This window comes from Suncus etruscus, chromosome 7 (genome assembly GCF_024139225.1).
Source record: "Suncus etruscus isolate mSunEtr1 chromosome 7, mSunEtr1.pri.cur, whole genome shotgun sequence".
Lineage (NCBI taxonomy): Eukaryota > Metazoa > Chordata > Mammalia > Eulipotyphla > Soricidae > Suncus > Suncus etruscus.
The window spans coordinates 117,407,138-117,431,943 of record NC_064854.1 but is presented as its reverse complement, the minus strand read 5'-3'; the positions used below and the strand labels follow the sequence as shown (position 1 = coordinate 117,431,943).

The 24,806-nt window shown below is 39.8% G+C and overlaps 1 protein-coding gene across 1 annotated transcript in view; it reads right to left on the bottom strand.

Moving 5' to 3' along the window:
• Positions 1-20,783, bottom strand: part of ABHD5 (abhydrolase domain containing 5, lysophosphatidic acid acyltransferase) — a 47,120-nt gene extending 26,337 nt beyond the window's left edge. The window contains exon 1 of the mRNA XM_049777394.1: positions 20,715-20,783. Coding sequence (XP_049633351.1) covers positions 20,715-20,761 — 47 coding nt within the window. The 5' untranslated portion in view covers positions 20,762-20,783. The remainder of the gene's footprint in view (positions 1-20,714) is intronic.
• Between the last annotated feature and the right edge of the window lie 4,023 nt (positions 20,784-24,806).

Genomic DNA, 24,806 nt, shown 5'->3' with positions numbered 1-24,806 from the left:
TGATTCCCTTTACTCTGGCAGCAGGATCTTAGATACCTGAAATTGTGAAATAGGTGCCTTTCTTTTTCTCTTATGAGTGTCTGCAAGCTCCATCTACTTTTCACTTATGCCATTAGCAATTACATCGAGGGTCCATCCAGGACCATTTCACAGTTGTTTTTAATTTTTAAATTAAAAGTGACATTTGCCTAAAACATTACATAGACTTTGGAGAACAGCATTATAATTTGTCACTATTTATTAGTATATTATGACTACTACCAAGAAGATAGATTGATTACATTACCAGTATTAATTGATTCCCTCTATCTTTTTGTCTTTTTCTTTTTTGTTTCCTTCCACTTTGGTCCTCTGGTTGTCCTAATCAAAGAGATATTTTTAATTTGGTTTTGTTTGTTCATTAATTTTTCTTTTTTGTCCATATGAATATGACTTTTCTATTTATCATATTAGCTAAGCTTTTTCACTTCACATATTACCATCTAGATCCATCCATGTAGTTCCCAGTGTCAATTTTTATATATTTTACAGCTAAGAAGTATAATATTGTATATATATATATATATGCTTATGTGTAACCTCTGGTCTTAATTCATCCCTTCATCAATGGGCATTTCAGTTATTTCTATATTTCTGACTACTGAAAATAAAGTTATAATAATCACAAGAGTGCATATATCACTTTAAAATGCTGTAATATTCTGTGGGTAAATATCTAGAAATGAAGTAACTAAATCATATGGAATTTTCATTCTTAATTTTTTTTTTTTTATTGTATTAATGACTTTATTGGTGATACAATAATTTTCACAAATATAATTTCTAATGAACTCTCTCCCCTTCTTTTCCATTTTTTAATTCTCTATTCTCTTTCTTTTTTTTTTTTTTTTTTTTTAATTTTTTTTTTATTTAAACACCTTGATTACATACATGATTGTGTTTGGGTTTCAGTCATAAAAGGAACACCACCCATCACCAGTGCAACATTCCCATCACCCAAGTCCCAAATCACCCTCCTCCCCACCCAACCCCCGCCTGTACCCTAAACAGGCTCTACATTTCCCTCATACATTCTCAATATTAGGACAGTTCAAAATGTAGTTATTTCTCTAACTAAACTCATCACACTTTGTGGTGAGCTTCCTGAGGTGAGCTGGAACTTCCAGCTCTTTTCTCTTTTGTGTCTGAAAATTATTATTACAAGGGTGTCTTTCATTTTTCTTAAAACCCATAGATGAGTGAGACCATTCTGCGTTTTTCTCTCTCTCTCTGACTTATTTCACTCAGCATAATAGATTCCATGTACATCCATGTATAGGAAAATTTCATGACTTCATCTCTCCTGACAGCTGCATAATATTCCATTGTGTATATGTACCACAGTTTCTTTAGCCATTCATCTGTTGAAGGGCATCTTGGTTGTTTCCAGAGTCTTGCTATGGTAAATAGAGCTGCAATGAATATAGGTGTAAGGAAGGGGTTTTTGTATTGTATTTTTGTGTTCCTAGGGTATATTCCTAGGAGTGGTATAGCTGGATCGTATGGGAGCTCGATTTCCAGTTTTTGGAGGAATCTCCATATCGCTTTCCATAAAGGTTGAACTAGACAGCATTCCCACCAGCAGTGGATAAGAGTTCCTTTCTCTCCACATCCCCGCCAACACTGTTTATTCTCATTCTTTGTGATGTGTGCCATTCTCTGGGGTGTGAGGTGGTATCTCATCGTTGTTTTGATTTGCATCTCCCTGATGATTAGTGATGTGGAACATTTTTTCATGTGTCTTTTGGCCATGCGTATTTCTTCTTTGTCAAAGTGTCTGTTCATTTCTTCTCCCCATTTTTTGATGGGGTTAGATGTTTTTTTCTTGTAAAGTTCTGTCAGTGCCTTGTATATTTTGGAGATTAGCCCCTTATCTGATGGGTATTGGGTGAATAGTTTCTCCCACTCAGTGGGTGGCTCTTGTATCCTGGGCACTATTTCCTTTGAGGTGCAGAAGCTTCTCAGCTTAATATATTCCCATCTGTTAATCTCTGCTTTCACTTGCTTGGAGAGTGCAGTTTCCTCCTTGAAGATGCCTGTAATGTCCTGGAGTGTTTTGCCTATGTGCTGTTCTATATATCTTATGGTTTTGGGGCTGATATCGAGGTCTTTAATCCATTTGGATTTTACCTTTGTACATGATGTTAGCTGGGGGTCTAAGTTTAATTTTTTGCAAGTGGCTATCCAATTGTGCCAACACCACTTGTTGAAGAGGCTTTCCCTGCTCCATTTAGGATTTCCTGCTCCTTTATCAAAAATTAGATGGTTGTATCTCTGGGGAACATTTTCTGAGTATTCAAGCCTATTCCACTGATCTGAGGACCTATCCTTATTCCAATACCATGCTGTTTTGATAACTGTTGCTTTGTAGTACAGTTTAAAGTTGGGAAAAGTAATTCCTCCCATATTCTTTTTCCCAATGATTGCTTTAGCTATTCGAGGGTGTTTATTGTTCCAAATGAATTTCAAAAGTGTCTGATCCACTTCTTTGAAGAATGTCATGGGTATCTTTAGAGGGATGGCATTAAATCTGTATAATGCCTTGGGGAGTATTGACATTTTGATGATGTTAATCCTGCCAATCCATGAGCAGGGTATGTGTTTCCATTTCCGTGTGTCCTCTCTTATTTCTTGGAGCAGAGTTTTATAGTTTTCTTTGTATAGGTCCTTCACATATTTAGTCAAGTTGATTCCAAGATATTTGAGTTTGTGTGGTACTATTGTGAATGGGGTTGTTTTCTTAATGTCCATTTCTTCTTTATTACTGTTGGTGTATAGAAAGGCCATTGATTTTTGTGTGTTAATTTTGTAGCCTGCCACCTTGCTATATGAGTCTATTGTTTCTAGAAGCTTTTTGATAGAGTCTTTAGGGTTTTCTAAGTAGAGTATCATGTCATCTGCAAACAGTGAGAGCTTGACTTCTTCCTTTCCTATCTGGATTCCCTTGATATCCTTTTCTTGCCTAATCGCTATAGCAAGTACTTCCAGTGCTATGTTGAATAGGAGTGGTGAGAGAGGACAGCCTTGTCTTGTGCCAGAATTTAGAGGGAAGGCTTTCAGTTTTTCTCCATTGAGGATAATATTTGCCACTGGCTTGTGGTAGATGGCCTTCACTATATTGAGAAAGGTTCCCTCCATTCCCATCTTGCTGAGAGTTTTGATAAAGAATGGGTGTTGGACCTTATCAAATGCTTTCTCTGCATCTATTGATATGATCATGTGGTTTTTATTTTTCTTGTTATTGATGTTGTGTATTATGTTGATAGATTTACGGATGTTAAACCAGCCTTGCATTCCTGGGATGAAACCTACTTGATCGTAGTGGATGATCTTCTTAATGAGGCATTGAATCCTATTTGCCAGGATTTTGTTGAGGATCTTTGCATCTGCATTCATCAGTGATATTGGTCTGTAATTTTCTTTTTTGGTAGCGTCTCTGTCTGGTTTAGGTATCAAGGTGATGTTGGCTTCATAAAAGCTATTTGGAAGTGTTTCTGTTTGTTCAATTTCATGAAAGAGTCTTGCCAAGATTGGCAGTAGTTCCTCTTGGAAAGTTTGATAGAATTCATTAGTGAATCCATCTGGACCTGGGCTTTTGTTTTTCGGCAGACATTTGATTACTGTTTTAATTTCATCAATGGTGATGGGGGTGTTTAGATATGCTACATCCTCTTCCTTCAACCGTGGAAGATTATAAGAGTCCAAGAATTTATCCATTTCTTCCAGGTTCTCATTTTTAGTGGCGTAGAGTTTTTCAAAGTAGTTTCTGATTACCCTTTGAATCTTTGTCATATCAGTAGTGATCTCTCCTTTTTCATTCCTGATACGAGTTATCAAGTTTCTCTCTCTCTCTTTCTTTGTTAGGTTTGCCAGTGGTCTATCAATCTTGTTTATTTTTTCAAAGAACCAACTTCTGCTTTCGTTGATCTTTCGGATTGTTTTTTGAGTTTCCACTTCGTTGATTTCTGCTCTCAGCTTTGTTATTTCCTTCTGTCTTCCTGTTCTTGGGTCCTTTTGTTGAGCATTTTCTAGTTCTATTAGCTGTGTCATTAAGCTACTCAGGTAAGCTCCTTCTTCCTTCCTGATGTGTGCTTGCAAAGCTATAAATTTTCCTCTCAGTACTGCTTTTGCTGTGTCCCATAAGTTCTGAGAGTTTGTGTCTTTATTGTCATTTGTTTCCAGGAACCTTTTTATTTCCTCCTTGATTTCATCTCGGACCCACTGGTTATTGAGCATGAGGCTGTTTAACTTCCAGGTGTTAAAGTGTTTCTTCTGAGTCCCTTTGGAGTTCACAAATAATTTCAGAGCCTTGTGGTCAGCGAAGGTAGTCTGCAAAATTTCTATCCTCTTGATCTTATGGAGGTATGTTTTATGTGCCAGCATGTAGTCTATCCTGGAGAATGTCCCATGTACATTGGAGAAGAATGTGTATCCAGGTTTCTGGGGATGGAGTGTCCTATATATATCCACTAGGCCTCTTTCTTCCATTTCTCTCCTCAGGTCTAGTATATTCTTGTTGGGTTTCAGTCTGGTTGACCTGTCCAGTGTTGACAAAGCCGTGTTTAGGTCCCCCACAATTATTGTGTTGTTGTTGATATTATTTTTCAGATTTGTCAGCAGTTGTATTAAATATTTTGCTGGCCCCTCATTCGGTGCATATATGTTTAGGAGAGTGAATTCTTCCTGCTCTACGTACCCCTTGATTAATATAAAATGTCCGTCTTTGTCCCTTACAACCTTCCTGAGTATAAAGTTTGCATTATCTGATATTAGTATGGCCACTCCAGCTTTTTTATGGGTGTTGTTTGCTTGGATAACTTTTCTCCAGCCTTTTATTTTGAGTCTATGTTTGTTCTGACTATTCAGGTGCGTTTCTTGTAGGCAGCAGAAGGTTGGATTGAGTTTTTTGATCCATTTAGCCACTCTGTGTCTCTTAACTGGTGCATTTAGTCCATTGACGTTGAGAGAAAGAATTGTCCTGGGATTTAACGCCATCTTTATTTCAAAATTTGGTGTGTCTTTTGGGTAGTCTTGTCTTAGATTAGGTCTTTCAGTTTTTCTCTTAAGACTGGTTTTGTGTCTGTGAAGTTTCTGAGCTGTTTTTTGTCTGTGAAACCATGTATTCTTCCATCAAACCGGAAAGTGAGTTTTGCTGGGTATAGTATTCTGGGTGAAGCATTCATTTCATTCAGTCTTGTCACAATATCCCACCACTGCTTTCTGGCATTGAGCGTTTCTGGTGACAGGTCTGCTGTAAATCTCAGGGAAGCTTGCTTGAACATGATTTCCCCTTTTGATCTTGCTGTTTTCAGAATTCTGTCTCTATCTGTGGGATTTGTCATTGTGACTAGGATGTGTCTTGGGGTGGTTTTTCTGGGGTCTCTTTTGGTTGGTACTCTTCGGGCATGCAGGATTTGATCACATATATTCTTTAGCTCTGGGAGTTTCTCTTTAATGATGTTCTTGACCATTGATTCTTCCTGGAAATTTTCTTCCTGGGTCTCTGGGACTCCAATGATTCTTAAGTTGTTTCTGTTGATCTTATCATAGACTTCTATTTTCGTCTGTTCCCATTCTTTGACTAATTTTTCCATTGTCTGCTCATTTGCTTTAAGTTTTTTGTCCAATCTCTCCTGCTGTATGGAATTGTTATGTATCTCATCTTCCACAGCACCAAGTCTATTCTCAGCTTCTGATACCCTGTCCCAGAGCTTATCCATTTTGTCATTCACTTCGTTTACTGAGTTTTTCAGGCCTGTTAGTTGACATGTTATTTCAGTTTGGAGTTTTGTCATTTCTGCCTTCATATTTTCTTGGTTCTTATTAGTGTTCTGTTCAACTCGATCCATGGTTTCTTGGAGTCTGTTGAGCACCTTCCATATTGCTAGTCTAAAGTCCTTATCTGAGAGGTTGATTAGTTGTTCAGTCATTATCTGGTCCTCAGAATTGTCATCTTCATTCTCTATGTCTGATGCTGGCCTGCGCTGTTTCCCCATTGTCACATTTGTATTGTGGGTTTTTCTACGTGTTGTAGTGGTATTCATTGTCTATATGATGTAGGCAGCACACTCCTCTGGCTCCTCCCTTTCTGGATGGGCTGACTTGCCTCTAAGGGAGGGGAGTCCTCCGTGGATGAAGCCTCACACTGGGTCAAATCTTAGGCCCGAGCATGTAACAGAGAAGACAGTCCAGAGAGAAATGTTTGCTTCTGTGATATAGCGCCGTTCTTAGTGTGATTTTTCCTTCTTGTTGCAATGGAGTTCTTTCCTTAGAAAGAGTGCACGGCCGCGTAGCGAAGCGGAGCGGCCGTGCTCCTCTGAGCCTCTTTTTGCCCCACTCGCAAGAGTTTCACGCAAGAGGACAGTAGACAGACATAGACAGGTCACACTCACAGTCTTTCACAGCTGAGCCCCACTGGGCCGGTGTACTTTCGCGGATTTTCCCCGCCTGGTGTCACACACAGGGAGCCAGCTTTTGCAAAGGATAGCCGGTTTTTATGCTCTGAAGTCCCTCCCTGAAAATGGCGTCTGGGCGAGCGAGGTTTCTGGAGGCTCTTTTTGCCCCACTCGCAAGAGTTTCACGCAAGAGGACAGTAGACAGACATAGACAGGTCACACTCACAGTCTTTCACAGCTGAGCCCCACTGGGCCGGTGTACTTTCGCGGATTTTCCCCGCCTGGTGTCACACACCGGGAGCCAGCTTTTGCAAAGGATAGCCGGTTTTTATGCTCTGAAGTCCCTCCCTGAAAATGGCGTCTGGGCGAGCGAGGTTTCTGGAGGCTCTTTTTGCCCCACTCGCAAGAGTTTCACGCAAGAGGACAGTAGACAGACATAGACAGGTCACACTCACAGTCTTTCACAGCTGAGCCCCACTGGGCCGGTGTACTTTCGCGGATTTTCCCCGCCTGGTGTCACACACAGGGAGCCAGCTTTTGCAAAGGATAGCCGGTTTTTATGCTCTGAAGTCCCTCCCTGAAAATGGCGTCTGGGCGAGCGAGGTTTCTGGAGGCTCTTTTTGCCCCACTCGCAAGAGTTTCACGCAAGAGGACAGTAGACAGACATAGACAGGTCACACTCACAGTCTTTCACAGCTGAGCCCCACTGGGCCGGTGTACTTTCGCGGATTTTCCCCGCCTGGTGTCACACACAGGGAGCCAGCTTTTGCAAAGGATAGCCGGTTTTTTATGCTCTGAAGTCCCTCCCTGAAAATGGCGTCTGGGCGAGCGAGGTTTCTGGAGGCTCTTTTTGCCCCACTCGCAAGAGTTTCACGCAAGAGGACAGTAGACAGACATAGACAGGTCACACTCACAGTCTTTCACAGCTGAGCCCCACTGGGCCGGTGTACTTTCGCGGATTTTCCCCGCCTGGTGTCACACACAGGGAGCCCTTCATTCTTAATTTTTAAAGGAATTTCCATACTGGTTTTTCATAATAACTGTACCAGTTTACATTCTCTCCATATCCTCACCAACACTTCTAAGTTTCTTATCTTTTTCACAGAAGCCCATTCTCACGGGTTTGAGATACTTCACTTAAGTTTCAATTTACATTTTATTAATAAGTGATAGGGAACAATTTTCCATAGCCCATTGCTCTTCTGTATGTATAGCTTCTTTGGAAAAGTATCGAGTCAGAAATTCTCAGGGCCAGTGAGGTGGCGCTAGAGGTAAGGTGTCTGCCTTGCAAGCGCTAGCCAAGGAAGGACCACAGTTTGATCCCCCGGTGTCCCATATGGTCCCCCCAAGCCAGGGTCAATTTCTGAGCACTTAGCCAGGAGTAACCCCTGAGCATCAAACGAGTATGGCCAAAAAAACAAACAAACAAAAAAATTCTACACACTTTTTTCTTTGAGGGGAGGATCCCAAGAGTGCTCCTGAACACTTGCAAAAATGCTCAGACTTACTGTACAGAGCAGAGATGTGGTAATGCTTGGGTTCAGCAGAGCTAGTGGCTCATGGAGTACACCTGGTATTTGTACAGGACTTGTAGGACTACCTAGTGCTAGAGATTGAACTTCGAGCTTCCACACAGTGGACACATGCTTAAGCCCTTGAATTGTCTCCCAGGCACTCTGCCCATTTTTTTAATTTAGTTGTTTGTGTGCTACTGAGTGTATCTTTGGTGATCATTATTCTTTCAGAATCAGTATCACAAAATGTAAAATCGAAAAGTTCCTGATAAAGTATATGAAGAATACAGCTAGAAGTGGCTCCCAGGCTCACCAAGCATCTCTTGGGAGCCCCATCCCCATCTCAACAAATGTAGAAACATTCAATAAACAGTAGTTCATAACAACTGAAGACAGTAACAATGATTCACTAACAATTATGTGACATCAAAACAAGAACCTTAAAGTTCAGAAGGAGTTCAAAGATAGAAATTGACAAGAATCATAATTTTGCATCACTCCTTATCTCAAAGGCAAGGCTATTACAAGATATACTACAAAGAAAACACATCAGCCATGCTTGTTTCTTATTCAGATTTTTGTTGTTGTTGTCATTTGTTTTTTTCCCTTGGGGGTTTCATTTCTCATTCTGTCCCTGCTCTCCAGTCATAAAATCTGTCTTCTTGCTCCTTTTCTTAAATACCTTTGAAACATACTGCTTCTCTTCTTTTCATGCTTTATAATACCTCTTATTTCAAACATTTTGCTTACATGTCCACACAAGATTAGATTATATTTAAGATTATATTTAAGCTCTATTGTTTTCTAAATGCATGCAATACAGTTTCTCTCTTTTGTTATCACTATCCTTACCCAATCAGAAGATTCTCAAAAATGACCTGTACTCACTACTACATTCTCAGAGTCTATCCCAATATATGGTATGTTAAGATACATTGATGGTATGAATAAAGTTATTGCTTTACTTTATATTTATTGTTTTCAATGTATATAAAGTAGATCCCAGAGCAATAAATATTTTTCTGACTGTAAAGTTCTTCCATTTTTTGGTTTTTGGGTCACACCTGGCCATGATCAATGGTTACTCTAGGCCAGGGGTCTCAAACTCGTGGCCCGCGGGCCACAAATGGCCCTCCGTACAACATTTTGTGGCCCGGCCCTAGAGGAATCTCTTTTGTTTTGTTTTGTTTTGTTTTAGTTGTTTAGGTCACACCCCCAATGTTCAAGGCTTACTACTGACTTTGCACTCAAGGATCACCCCGACTTTGCCTCCTGTGGCCCCCAGGTAAATTGAGTTTGAGACCCCTGCTAGGCTCTGCACTCAGGAATCACTTCTTGCAGTGCTCAGAAAACCATATGGCATGCTGGAGATCAAACCCATGTCAGCTGCATGCAAGAAAAATACCCTACTATACTATCACTCTGGCCCCAGTAAAATTCTCTTTTGATAGATGACTAGATTATGCCTTAGGAAATTCAACAAACAATGATGGAAATTGAAGCTTATATTTATATCATTTTTATTCAAAAAATAATAGACTAAATTTGATAACTGATTACAAAGAAGGTAAGAAGACAGAATATTCACAGTTTCTATTTGAAGTCCCTCTAAGATTGAATGAGATGGGGCAGTAGCAATAGTGAAGAGGAAAGGTGGTTGCATATGCAGCTTAACCAGGTTTGATTCTTGGAATCCTATATGCCCCCCCCCCCACAAAGAAACCACAGGAGTAATTCCTGATTGCAGAGCCAGGAATAACTCCTGAACAGAACACTGCCAGAAGTGATTGGGGGGGGGAGGGGGAAGGGAGGGAGGGAGGGAGGGAGGGAGGGAGGGAGGGAGGGAGGGAGAGAGAGAGAATGACATAATATGTGCAAGTAGAGAAATGCCCTGTTTTGAAAGGATAATCAAGCCTCCCAGTCTCTTCTAAACTTGGTGGTTTCATCTTATTATATCTATATCTATAGCTATAGCTATATATATCCCTTTCCTGTAGAAATTCTCTGCAGATTAGACTTAATAAGAACTCAATAAATGTTTGCTAAAGTCACTTAAAATCCACAGGATTCAGTTTAAGTGATCCTCATTTGATAGCTGTAAAAAATGAGGTTCAAAATGTTAAACCAGGTCCCAAAACAGAGCTAGAAAGTGAAACAAGCAGAGCAATGAGATCATGTCTTAGTACTCTCAAACCTTACTTTCTCAAGTGACTACCTTCCTCAAAATGTCTGAAGAACCAGTATGTCATTGTCTCCAACACTGTAAAGCCACAGTCCTTAAACCTGCACCAGTATTTTATAATCCATTCATAGCATACCCTGTCCCCATACTATCTTTTATACATTGTACTTTTCCAATCTTCCTAACTCCTCAAATTTCGTACTACTTTTGTCTCCATGGCTTTACACAGTTTTCCCTTTGCCCAGAATGTCTTGCTTCACTTATTCTAAGATACTGTTCCTAATCTTGATGCCAAGGGCAGAGGTCATTAATCACTCCTCTAGTCCTTGTTACATACTCTGTTACTACTGCTATACTTAATTTGCTTTCAACTCTATCTACCATTCTGCAATGAGAGCACAGTGAATGCAAAACACATGTTAAAAGTCACTCTATACTACCAGTGCCAAGACACTAGCTGGCTGAAGGCCATCTGAGTGCTTGAAAATTGTGGACTGGAGATCTCTGTCAGAAGTGGAAGAAAGAGGGCTGATGAGACTCATTTCTATAGGAAGAGAACACTTAAGAATTCTTTAACAAATAAATAGGAGACAGGACTTGGGTTGGACAGAGGACCAAACACGCAAACAAAAGAGAGTAAGTATCAATACAAGGAATTGATTCAAGAGGAGGAGCAAACAATATAGGAAGGCTAACAGAAGTATAATAAGCCATATTTTCTTCATATAAATGAAATACATTATAAAGGCTAGTATATTAGGCCCTTGTATGTTAACCTTCTTCTTGCCTCTATTTTTCTGTTGAGAATTTCCCTGTAAGTTCAGTAGCATTATATATATATATGTTTGTATGTATGTATGTATTTATGTCAAGACATACAGATACATGTAAACAGACAGTAATATAAAGATGTTCTGAGTGCCCTAAGCAATAGTACAGTGGGGAAGGTGCTTGTCTTGCTGAACTGTGTTCAATTTCTGGCACACATATGGTCTCCCAAGCTTCACTAGAAGTTATCTCTGAATGCGGAGACAGGAGTAAGCTCTGAGCAGTGCTGGGTATGACCCCCAAACACTAAGAATAAATTTTAAAAAGATGTGCTGCATCAGATTTTAAGACATACAGCTTCACTGTCATAACCAGCACATGAAGAAATGAACTTAGGAACAAAGGAGATATAAAAGCCTGAATTATAATGAAGCTCTACTCTACAGTTCTTTGCTATCAAAGTCACTGACAGGATTAAGAAGAGACCTTTAGGTATTCCTCATAAATGTTTCACACAGCTTACTACTGAAGTGTAAGCGTAACAAAAAAAAAAAATCATTAATATAAGTTGACTTTAAATAACTTACTTTAAAATTATTGGAAAAAAACAATTCAAGACTTCAGCAATAAATTTTACAACTATCTAAAAAAAGCAACTAGAAGCAATTAAGAAAATCTTTTTTTTTTTTTTTTTGGTTTTTGGTTTTTGGTTTTTGGATCACACCTGGCAGCACTCAGGGGTTACTCATAGCTCTATGCTCAGAAATCGCTCCTGGCAGGCTCAGCGGACCATATGGGATGTCGGGTTTCGAACCACCATTCTTCTGCATGCGAGGTAAACGCCCTACCTCCATGCTATCTATCCGGCCCCAATTAAGAGAATCTTAAATGTTCCACATTTAAAAGTACAGAAATTAAACTTATTGAATTGAAGCTCTTTTGTCCTTGACCAGAAATTATCCAGCTTTGAAGCCTGCAAAAATATAAACTAGTATATATTATATACTGTACATATAAATATAAAATAGACTAAAAAATATAAACTAGTACCAATAGGAGTCACAACTCAATCTCTTTAATTTTCTTAAATAAATATCCCTCAAATCATAGCGCAGCTCTTTGCCAGAGAGAATCAGAGGTCAGTACAAAAAAGGAAAATTGAAGTGAAATGAACTATAATCTACTATTGCTTCAAATGACATCAGAGAAATGCCGGAGCAAAAAAAGAAAAAAACATGAATGCAATCTTATGATTTTTTAATTTATTCAAAATAACTCAGTCTCTGAATACCTACTGTTTATGCAGTATATACTAGAGAAAATGTTTATAGCAGCCTGAATTACATGGACTTCTTACCACAAAAGCAACTTTCAAAGGACAATACTCTCTTGTCCATGCTTTCATACTTCCTAGTGATGGGCTTACTATTCGCTAAATAAAAGCAAAGTAGTGTTTTTTGCTTGCCACTCTAATATATTATGTTTAAAATTAGGGTTCAACCACAGGATTCACTAACAAATTTGCTTTCTTCAGGTTTTCACAATAGGATTTTTATCAGATTAGGTATCAGAGTAGGTAGTTTTGTAAAGCAAAGTTCTCCTAAAGTGTACTAAAATTTTTATTTATCAAAGCATAATAAAATATTTTATTTTTCACTCTTAATGAAACTAGAGTTTACACTTCTAAGCCCAGATAGGTCTCTTCAATTTTAATCAGATGATAAAATATTTTACAGAAACTAACTTCTATTACTTCTTAGAGATACTTGGTAGGATTGAGTGCTATACTTAATAAACTCAAAAGTAAATATTTCTAAGGAGTGAAAGCAGGGGTCTATTATTTCCATCCTTTAATTGAACTCCCATTATTCATGAATTCCTAAACAGCTATGCCACCTCTATTGTTTCAACTCTCTAAAACTTACCTTCCTTGACTGTGGGTCATGATTCCATATAACTCAATGTGGGAGTCAAAAATATTTTGCTATAAAATAAAAATGTATGATTTATTTTCAACAAGTATTTGATTTATATATTTATTTCATATACCTGATGCTGTGTAAAAATTTCTTGAGCAGGACTGGAGATATGCCACAGCAGCAAAGTTCGATCCTGACCTGGATTAGATCCCTGGCAACACATCTGGTAGCACAAGTCCTGCCATGAATGACACCTAAGCACAGAGCCAGCTGTAAGCCCTGAGTACAGCTGAAATAGCTGATCCCCCAACCCCTGAATTTCTTGAGCAAAAATGGAGAGTAAGTAAAAAAAAAAGTTAATACACTGCAGAATACAGGTAGCTCACACTTAAATGTGGCTAAATTGCAGTGTGGGTTAAACATGTTAAGCAGCCCTACTTTAACACAATGATCCAATGTTATCATAATCTTGGGAATAAAATAATATCATCAGGATTTCTGGACATTCAACAAGACTTACTATGTGTGGTCTGATATTCTGCATTTCTAGGTTTAATAAGTAGAAGAGTGAAACTAAAGATATAAAAACTAGAATTAAGGCTATAAAAGTGAAGCTTCTCAGATCTTCTGAAGTCACAAATCCAAGGTAAAAATTAAATTAATAAAATTAAATTTTAGTGGGACAAATATAAAACTAAAATGGTTATTCCTTCAGCTTTGGAAATAAACAAAAAATCAAATTTTGATTTCTCTTATTTCTTTTAGCAGTTGATTATCAACATATCTATTACTAAGATGTTAACCTGAGAAATACCAATCACAATCTAAAGAAAAGCCATTCTCCTTAAGAGATTACATCTATCTATGACAACACAAAAGCAAACCAGTATGCACAAAAGGTAGGGTTTTTTCTTTTAACAGAAAACAGAGCAAAAGCTTTATCAGCGATATTAAATAGTAGAGTACCCAATCACATCAAAGAAATTTTGTTTTATAGCCATTTAGCAGAGAGAAGGAAAATCTTGTTTGTTTTGTTTTGGTGTCATAGCCATGGTCAGGGCTTACTCTTGACTCTGGAGTTATTCAGGGAATCCATATGTGGTGCTAGGATCAAACCCAGGTCAGCTGCATGCAAAGCAAGCATTTTCCCCTGTATACTGTCTCTCTATCTCCCCAAGGAAAGAACCTTTTTTACTAAAAAGAGTTCTAAAGACCAGCTTTAAAATTATTTTAGAGCTGGCAAATCAATGAAAAACAAATAAGATATACTTAGTATATTATTAAGAACCTAATTTTTAAGAATCTAGAGTTTAAAAAGTGAAAAACTAAATTTCATCTCTTTATTTTCTAAGTATTTTTTAAGCATTTTTTAAGCATATTTTTTTAAGCATCATTATATCCTATGGCATCAACATTTAAGTTTTCTGGCACTTTCCTGTTCTGTTCTCTATCTATAGTATTACTAAATCTAAATTGCACAATCTATAAATATTGTGAAACGGTGAAAAAGGTTTCAAAGTATCCTGAAGAAAATATACAGAAGTCTGGCCAATTTCCACATACCGTGGCCATTTTTTAAAAAAATTCTAATTAGGTTATAAGTAAAGAAGATTTTATTATAATTGTTTTAAATGATCTCCATTTCTATATTGGTATATTAATAAGAGAAAATTTATGTTTACTAATGCTTTCTATAAACTACTTTAAGTACAGTATAACATCCCACTGAGAAAAACTATAAGGTTTTTAGCTTTTATTCAAGTCTATTAAAAGTGCAATTATACATAGTCCTCTCAATTTCTCAACCAGCCAATGACTGAAAACTTGTAAAATAGTAATTATAATATTTGGGTAAAGAGTCTTTTTTCCTGGAAACTGAATTTCTGTGCTTAAAAATGAGATTTTAATAATTGTCTCATACAACCATAATTTTAGTGACTAAAATGTCATTTTATTTTAAATAAATGATACTTAAATGACCTAAATTACCACTAATCATTAGATCAATGACAGCACAGACACTCTAAAATACTTTAGCATATTAATTAACATTCTTTTAACTTTTCTTTTTAATTTCTAACCTGTAATTTTAAAAGACACAAAGTATGAGAATCAGCATTGTAGATATAATGTGCTGGTAATATTTTTCCCATAATTCCCTCCATGACTTCAGAGAGTAAACAAATGATTCTAGAGAGCCAAACAGATCATCATTGAACATACAGAAGCGATGTGATGATGAATAGACTTACACTGCTAAATAAATCCAAGTGATATTTCATGTGAGTTCTAGAACAAATTCATCTGATAGAAAATAAAATTCCTTGGCCTCAAACCAAAGGATACTTTTTAATAAAATCATCTTTCCTTGCAAATTTTAAGATTCATAATCAGGAGTGGGAAATTATAGAACTACGAGGTTTGACAAAAATAATTTAACAATGTACCTGAATAGTTACTATGACATGGTCAAATCTTTAAGGTCTCAGATGTGTAGTTGGGAAATTTATTATTTACTGTTGTTTTATTAAGTAAGACATCTGTGGGTGTTTATGACCTAGTTCAGTTCTTTGTCAGAGAACTGAAATCTACATTTGCTTATCTGTGATTCAAATTTTGGAGAATAGGTAAAAGAGTAAAGCAAATTTTGGACATAGAAGGCCAACAGATAAAATCCAATCTATTCAAAATATTTTAAGTTCATGATTCCAACTGTTACCTTAGCCAATTTCAGACTTTAAATTCCTTATGAATATATCTTCTGGTACTTGAGTATTTTAGAATGAAAAAAATTTAAGACAAACAACTGTAAAATGTATAGTCAACTAAGAGTTTTTTTATATTAATGTGGTATCATAAACTTATGATAATGAATGTTTAACTCAATATTAAGCTTTTTAATTCAATAAACTACCTTTTATATATGCTTATGCCTTAACCTTCTAAAGCCCTATTAGACTCTAGCAGACATTTGGGTAATACAAAAGCTTTGTCCTCAATGAGATGACAAAACAAACAACTGTACTACAAAGCCTGGTTTAAATGCCATAAAGTATGCTGAGGAAAACACCATGGGACTTTAGAAAAGGGAGATTATAGTGTGTTTTATGTCAGAGCAAACAAAGTGAACTAAGCTGGTGAAATAGGAAGTAAACACATAGAGGGAACCATAAAGGGTAAGTTTGGCCAGTTCCCAGTGCACTGGGAGAAAATAGTCTCCAAAGATAGACAAGAGATATGCTCCTGCAAAGGACTTTGAAGTCAGGCTGAGGTGATATAATAAGACCACTGGGTGTGCGCTACAAACAAGATGGTGCCATTAACTATATGGAGAGTACAGAATCTGAATGTGCTAGTAAAGGCTGTAATAATGTAATAGAAAAGGGTAGAGCATTTGAACCTCTTGGCTGCAGCAGCAGTAGGAATAGAAAATGATGTCCCTTTGACACAAAGGAACAATGAGATCCTGATATGAACATGGTACATTTGAGAAAGTGGGTTCACAACATTTGGCACACTACTAAAAACATCACTGGATTAATATGTAAGAGGATTTCAGAAGACAGATTTCATCCTATTCACACACAAGCTACTTTAAGTAGTAAGAAAAAAACGAAATAAAAAAAGAAAGAATCACAGATTACATGTAGGAAAAGAAAAAAGAAAAGAACCTAACAATAAAGTAACTATCTCAGGTAACACAAGAAGCAAAATGTCATGAGAACCTCAGGTTAAAAAACCTTGCCATATTAGCCCCCCCCCAATTTTTTTAATTTTGGGTTTTTTTTTCTTTTTCTTTCTTCTATTACATTTAAATTCATAGCTTCTAAACAGGGACTCATCCCCACTTTTTTTTCCCCCAACAGAACCATAGAACATGAATCAGCTTGTTCTGCCTCAGAAATTGAGGGGAAAAAAGTGGATAGTACCAGGGGCAAGTAGTCTCATGAACATTGAGTAGAAATAAAAAAATGATCAACCCTAATACCCAATGACAATAGAATCAAGAGACCCAAACTACAACAAGCTATACACAAAAGAGACCTGTTACATTAGCAGTCCAGGGGCCAAAGGGTGAAGACAGGGGATGCATGCTAGGAACAGGAGCAAAGGGAGATCAACACGGGTGGTGGGAATTGCCCTAATTCACTGTCACTATGTACCTTAAATATAACTCTGAAAGACTTGTAATTCATACACACACACACACACACACACACACGCACACACGCACACACACACACACACACACACACACACACACACACATACACAAAGTGTTTTGGATGTTGTCCAAAACATTTTGGTGCTGTCTGTCTTAAATGTGGTCAGCTTGATCCCTAATGCTACAAAAATAAATACATAAATAAAGGTATATAGCTATCTTTACTGTATCAGGAATTAAAGGGATCTAAGACAAATAAATACTGAGACTAGTAATAGTCCACTGAGTAATAATAAGGAGTAATGTGATTTTTTTTATCACCTGACAAGGGTTTGAGAGATGGAGAAACAGGAATAACATATCATCAGCTACTTAAGGGTATGACAGAGAAATTTACTTTAGATTTAGAATTTACTTCAGTGCTGGGATTCCACTGAAGGGGAAGCAAGTATCACCTCTAGAGAATTTGATGAGTCCTCTGGTTTACTTACTATTATCATGGCTGGTTTCAAGCTGTCAACAAGTCGGCGAAATTCCTGAAAAATTAGTAATGGCTTGCCTGTACAAGCCAACTCCAGCACACAACCATAAACAACCTATTTTATGGAGTTACTCTGCAATACCATAACAACTTTTCTTCTAAACTCAACTGATACGTTTCTCTGGGAAAATCTTACAGAAATTCATAACCATCACTCTTATTACATTCAACTTTCTCAACTGTATTGCAACTAAAAAAAGCTGGATACTGAAAACCAAATGGTCCGTCTTCTCTAAGAGTCTTAGATAATAAGGCAAAGGCAATTATCATATGCTCCACAAAACCTTCCGATGACTCTTTTATTCATGTTTTCATTGTGAATCACATCTCCCCATCTAAATCTGAAATGACTTAAGAATCAGGAACTTAATTCAAGACATGTATCTTCCCATAATTCACTTGGTCTTGGGACAGATCTCATTTTTAAATGAATTAGATATCAATGCAAGGATTAAATGATGAAGTATCAATAGAGAAAGCAAAAGATACCAAACTTCCCACATGAACCCCCCTCTCTAAAGCAAAAACCAGAGATTAAAGCTCTTCATATTAAACCCAGATGCCTTTAGTGGGTGAAGTGGGAGGACGCTCCAATCTAGTCTAGCTACTTGTTGAGGGGAGAGGAGGACGGGATAGGGAGGGGGAAATGTAGTTCTCATTTGCTGTTCCCCCTGATGAATGGGAAGAGTAATACCAAGTGCATAGGATCAACCTATGAGTTAATCTCAGCACCTTTAGAAAATACCCAGAAGGAAAAGGTAAGTGCTTGGGAGCTTGCCCAAATTTACTAACAGAGAAGCAAGGAGCCCCACCTCTGTCCTGGAACTTGACCCAAATTTCCTTTCACAGCTGGACCCGGGACCCTCAATCTCATCAAAATGAGCAGACCAAAAAAAGACCACCTAAAAGCAGTCTCCGAGGAAGTGACCCAACGTTGTGACCCATCTATTTGGGAACAAATTACTGCTGTAAACTCCAGCATCTCACTGCCAGTTAATAAACTCATCAAGCAGACCAAACAAGGCCTTCATTTCATCATCTGAACATAAAAACAAAAGAGCAGAAACTAATTTTTCATATTGCACAACTTCTCGGGTCTGGTGCTGTCCCAAAGAACCTATCTTCCGTGGGATTCGAGGTTATTTTCCATCACTGAGGTGACATTTCTCCAGCCAAAGTAGAACTCTGACTGAGACAGGAAACACATGGGAAAAGCATACAGCATGCGTACTTTCAAATAAGGAACGTCCATGGCAATGTCATGTTTTCCCCACGTGTAAACACTCACCTACTGACAAGTGTATGGAGTTGCAGAATAAGCAGAAACAACTTAAATAGGTGAGTTTTATCACTGATTTTCTGTCTCTCAGTTCCTCTGTCTTTATCTCTGTCTCTGTTTCTGTTTTTGTCTCTTTGTTTCTGTCTGTTTCTCTGTTTTGTCTATCTCTGTTTCTGTCTGTCTGTCTCTGTTTTTGTCTCTTTGTTTCTGTTTGTCTCTGTCTCTCTTTTGGTCTGTCTCTGTTTCTGTCTGTTTTTGTCTCTGTCTGTCTGTCTCTTTTCTGTTTTTGTCTGTCTCTTTGTTTCTGTCTGTTTCTCTGTTTTGTCTATCTCTGTTTCAGTCTGTCTATCTGTCTATCTGTCTCTGTTTTTGTCTCTTTGTTTCTGTTTGTCTCTGTCTCTCTTTTGGTCTGTCTCTGTTTCTGTCTGTTTTTGTCTCTGTCTGTCTCTTTCTTTCTTTCTGTTTTTGTCTGTCTCTCTGTTTCTGTCTGTCTCTCTTTCTCTCCCCCACCAAGCCCAGATCCCCTGCATCCAAGATCTTTGGGAAAAAAAAAAAAAAAAACAATCAAATCAAACCAAGCACTTTTCCTACGGCTCTGAAGTTGCTCTCCAAGTCCTGCCACCTTTTAGGCAAACCCCACTCCACTCTCATCCGGGCCCCGCCTTCCCTCGACACCCCCTTATCTCAGCCGGCTGCTGTGTGTGTGGGGTGTGTGTGTGTGTGTGTGTGTGTGTAAAACTGGGGTTCTCGACACCCCTTTATCTCAGGCGGCTGCTGTGGGTATGTGGGGGTGTGTGTGTAAAGTTGGGGTCCGGTGGGCACCCGCTTATCTCAGCCGGCTGTGTGTGTGCAAAGTTAGGGTCCAGCGGGCACCTCCTTATCTCAGCCAGCTGTTGTGGTGTGTGTGTGTAAAGTTTAGCTCCGGCGCAGCACCCCCTTATCTTAGCCGGCTGTGTGTGTAAAGTTGGGATCCGGCGGGGCACCCCCTTATCTCAGCCGGCTGCTATGGTGTGTGTGTGTGTAAAGTTAGGGTCCATTAGGCACCCCCTTATCTCAGCGGGCTGCTGCGGTATGGGTGTGTTTGTGTGTGTAAAGTTGGGGTCCGGCGGGGCACCCCCTTATCTCAGCCGGCTGCTGTGGTGTGTGTGTGTGTAAAGTTAGGGTCCAGTAGGCACCCCCTTATCTCAGCTGGCTGCTGTGGTATAGGTGTGTGTGTGTAAAGTTGGGGTCTGGCGGGGCACCCCCTTATCTCAGCCGGCTGCTATGGTGTGTGTGTGTAAAGTTAGGGTCCAGTAGGCACCCCCTTATCTCAGCCGGCTGCTGTGGTATAGGTGTGTGTGTAAAGTTGGGGTCCGGCGGGGCACCCCCTTATCTCAGCCGGCTGCTGTGGTGTGTGTGTGTAAAGTTAGGGTCCAGTAGGCACCCCCCTTATCTCAGCGGGCTGCTGTGGTATGGGTCTGTGAGTGTGTAAAGTTGGGGTCCATTAGGCACCCCCTTATCTCAGCGGGCTGCTGTGATGTGTGGTGTTTGTGTGTGTGTGTAAAATTGGGATTCAGCAGGTACCCCCTTATCTTACCCGGCTGCTGTGGGGTGTGTGTGTGTAAAGTTGGGGTCCCACAGGCAAGTTGTGTTCTCGGGGTTCCGGGGGGTCGAATCGAATGGCACCGGGGGGCACTTACCTCCGCAACGCCCGGTGACAGGCAGACTGACTGACAGACAGACAGACAGACAGACAGACAGACAGACAGACAGACAGACAGACAGACTGACGGACGGACGGACAGACTGACAGGGCGCGCGAGCCCCGTTCTGCGGGGCCCAAGGACGCGGGGCGCTGGGCCCAGCGGGGCTCGGGTCGGGCCGGGGTTCGAGAGCCGCGCCAGGCCCGGGAGACGGTTCCCCCCACCCTCACCTCTCACAGGCGTCGGCCGCGTCCAGCTGCTCCTCCTCGGCGGCCATGGCCGGCTCCTGCGCGCGAGCGGGGCTGAGCGACGCCTCCGAGCCGGCTGACAGGCCGACTGAGCGCCCGGGGCCGCCGCCGCCGCCCTTAAGGCCCGGGCAGGCGTCGTCGCCCCAGCGCACCCCCCGCGCGCCTGCGCACTCGAGCCCTCGGGCCCGCCTCCCCCTCGGCCGCCTCGGGGTCCGCCGCTCTGCGCAGGCGCCAGCCCTGGAGGCTCGCCCGAGTGCGAGGAGGGAGCGCGGGAAGGTCAGCGGAGGCGCTGGAGAGGCCTTTGCTCATTTGCATACAGAGGCGGAGGCGGCTTCCTCTGCTCATTTGCATACCGGGAGGAGGCAAGTCCTTTGCTCATTTGCATATAGAGGCGGAGGCGGCTTTCTCTGCTCATTTGCATAATGGGCGGGGGCAAGTCCTTTGCTCATTTGCATGTTGGGTCGGAGGCAGCTTCCTTCCCTCACTGCCTCCTCAGGCAGGCGGAGGGCCTGGTGTGTAGAAGGGTTCTCTCGGTACTGGGTTCGACTTTGCCCTGGAAGAGTCAAGATAGGATCTTCTAAAACAGTGTTTTTCAATCCTTTTTGTGCAAAGGCACAATTTTTTTTTTTTTTTTGGTTTTGGGGGTCACACCCTAAAGTGCTCAGGGCTCTCTCTGCACTCAGAAATCACCCCTGGCAGGCCTCAGGGGACCACATGGGATGCCGGGATTCGAACCATCGTCCTTCTGCATGCAATGCAAACGCCTTACCTCCATGCTATCTCTCCAGCCCTTGTTTATTATTTTTAATAGTCTCATGAATTTTAATGGCACTTGAGTTAGAGGAGTTGGAAATCCATAAAAGCAATTAGTAATTTTATTTTATTTTTTTTTTTTTGGTGTTTGGGTCACACCCAGCAGCGTTCAGGGGTTACTTCTGCCTCTACACTCAGAAATCGCACCCTGGGATGTTGGGATTCGAACTATCGTCCTTCTGCATGCAAGGCAAACGCCTTACCTCCATGCTATCTATCTCTCCGGCCCCAAAGGCACACTTTTATTTGATAAAAAAAAAATCACAAGGCGCACCACCATTAAGAAATGTAAAAAAATTTTTTTAACTCTGCCTCTATTGACTATATATAAAGTAATTCTCTTGAATAGGAATCAAAGAAACACCAACAAATTATTTGATAATGACTTTATTATGAGATAATAAGGTATTTTATGATGACTGATCTATTGTGAGCCGAAGCCCCATGGAATGGATGAAATTGGAATTTTTTTTTCCCCACAGCACACCAGACAATATCTCACAGCACACTAGTGGGCCTTGACACAGTGGTTGAAAAAGGCTGCTGTAGAGGCGTTAATGGCCAATGGGGAAGGCAAGTGACTTAGGTGACTCCTGGGACCCTTCATTCAAACCATAGTCCCTGATGCATGATGAGAGCAGTCAGGACCTCAGCCCTCCACTCCAGTGCTCAGAGTTCTGCTTGCAGCAAAGATGTGGCAGAGTTGTTCAGGCACTATTAATTCTTGTCTGGGAATCCCTAAACTTTTTCTCCCAACTCTCTTATGGTGTCACAGACACTACCTGCTATTGTCATTAGACCCCTCTCCTTACTTTCTTGGTTTCTACACTTTTTCTGCCTGCTGGATGTTGGCTTTGTTTGGGATGTGGAGAAACAAAGAATTGAAAGAAGACGCCTCCTCCTTACCTTTAGGGGAATCACGCTAATATACAGCTTGACTGTAGATAGGGTTCATGGTTTTCTTCTCCCCTAATTTCTGAGATCCTGAAAGTCCAAACCCACACCGATTTCCACCTGTATAATTGTATGCTCTTTCATGCACAGTATTGAACATCCTAACAACTAGCTGAAGAGCTCCTTGAAGTTAATGGTGTTTTCTGTGATTCTGATGAGGGGGAATTTAAAAAATAAAAGTCATGCATACACCCTTGGAACTAGTAAAAAAAAAATCATATATATTGTATTTGGCCCAATTCATAACACCATAGAGAAACTAAAAGTAAAAACTTTTAAAAGCAAAGCATTTTCCCACAAATTTGTGTGATTACCAGAGACTTGTCTCCCCTCTGTGAAAAAGGATCCTGCTCACTCTTCACCTGGTCTGCGGGCACCTCTGGCTTTATTAGCCACACTAGTGCTTGTGCTCTCCAGCAGTACTAAATCTAGTAACAAAACCCAAGAATGTAGCCAGTAGATTCTGTAGCAACTTCAGAAAGGTGGGCTGACTCATCTGCTCAAAGGTCTTTGTGGTGCTTGAGCCTGTTCTTACAGATGTGGCTGTTGTGCATTTGAGAGAATAGAGAGAGCAGGAAAGAAAGAGAAAAAGGAAACCAAAGAGGTCACTGATTCAATGCTAGAGTTTACCCAGAAACTGTGAACAGTTCATAGGATTTTGAGGCTTCTGGATAGTCTCCAGTTCAGTGGGGAGTTTGGACCAGATTTCGCACTTTGAGAATACCACAGAAGAGATATAGGCAAGAAGCTCAACTGATGTCAGCCAACTGTTTGCCCAACCCTGAAGTGATATGAGCAATAATGAGGTCAATTGTCTTGCTGCTCCAACTTATACTTTGAGGGCTATCACAACCCCAATCTTTGCTTCAGCCAAACTTTTTCTCTCACTGTCATTCTCTCAAACTCTCCTGTTTTACTAGGATGCAGCGGTAGATCTGTTTCCAAATTCACTTTTATGATAGTGTCCTAATAACCTGTTACCTTGATTAAGCAGTCCTTATGTTGAAAGTTCATTTAAGCCTGCTGTTGAATTTGTCAAGCAAATGGTTAATTGTGACACTCAACTAGGAATGTACCTACCTTGTTCTGTATGTTCTACTTACTCTTGAGATCTCTAGTCAAAGAAATAATACCACCAAATATATCCTACCACCAAATAATACCACCTTAATACCACCAAGCCCAGTGATGACTGGTTCTCCACAGATTTCAAGGTTAGCTATAATTTATAACTCTCCCCAATCTCACAAAAAATTCTCCAGGAGAAAATGCAGCCAACATAAAAATTATTGTAATGGTCTAAACTTTTATCACAAGTCAATTATATAGTTTCAATGGTCTGGGAGTCCTGTACCTTTTCTAAGTGCTGTAATTAAACTGTGAGAAACAAGAGTCCCAGAGATGGAAGGATACATTGTAGGTTGTAGGGCAAAATGGTAGTTCAATCAATATAAGGACCTGAGGGTGGAAAAGATAGTAAAATGGGAGATGTTTGCCTTGCAAATGGCTGACCCAGATTCAATATCCTACATGTGGTCTCCTGAGTCCAACTATACAATAAACTACCCCAACATACATGACTTGAAACAATACCCAATTTATTTTTTTCACATTTCAGTGGTCTTTCTGTTCATTTAGTCAGATTTTTTAACTTCTTTTTCTAGGTGAATATCATTTGCTTAGTAATATTTCAGGTGGTGAGTGCTGGGATTGGACATTCCAGAGTGACTGCATTCACAGTCTGGTGCTTCAGTCTCTCCACACGGCCTTTTCACACACCCAGCAGAGCTTCTCACAGCATGTTGATCTCAGGGTGGTCAAACACTTGTGTGGCAGATCATTTTCAAGAGGAAGTACATGAGTGGTAAAGTGCAGATTTCTGAAGTTGCAGCCCTGTGAATCAAAGCAAGTCACAACTCAGAATTATGAGTAAAATGGACTCCAACTTTCAATGTCAGAAGTGCCAAAGAATTTTGGGGCATCTTACTTTATCCCAGAGAGCAACTGACGTTTTGACAATTAAATTTCTTTGTGGAAAGTTCTTATTTTAAATCACACATTCAACTAAAAAATTAATACTGAATTATTCAGATTTACTATTTCACACTATAAATTCAGCAAGTTATACATTCTGCTTTGTGTCATTTAAAGCTGTCAAATATACTGGCATACTGTGATTTGTTTATACTGTCTACTTAATTTTTCCAAAGGCTCAAGAGATCCATATCAATCCCTCTTTTTCAGAGTTGATATTAATGATCCATGCTTTCTTTTTAAAAAATTTTTACTTCCGGGCCCGGAAAGATA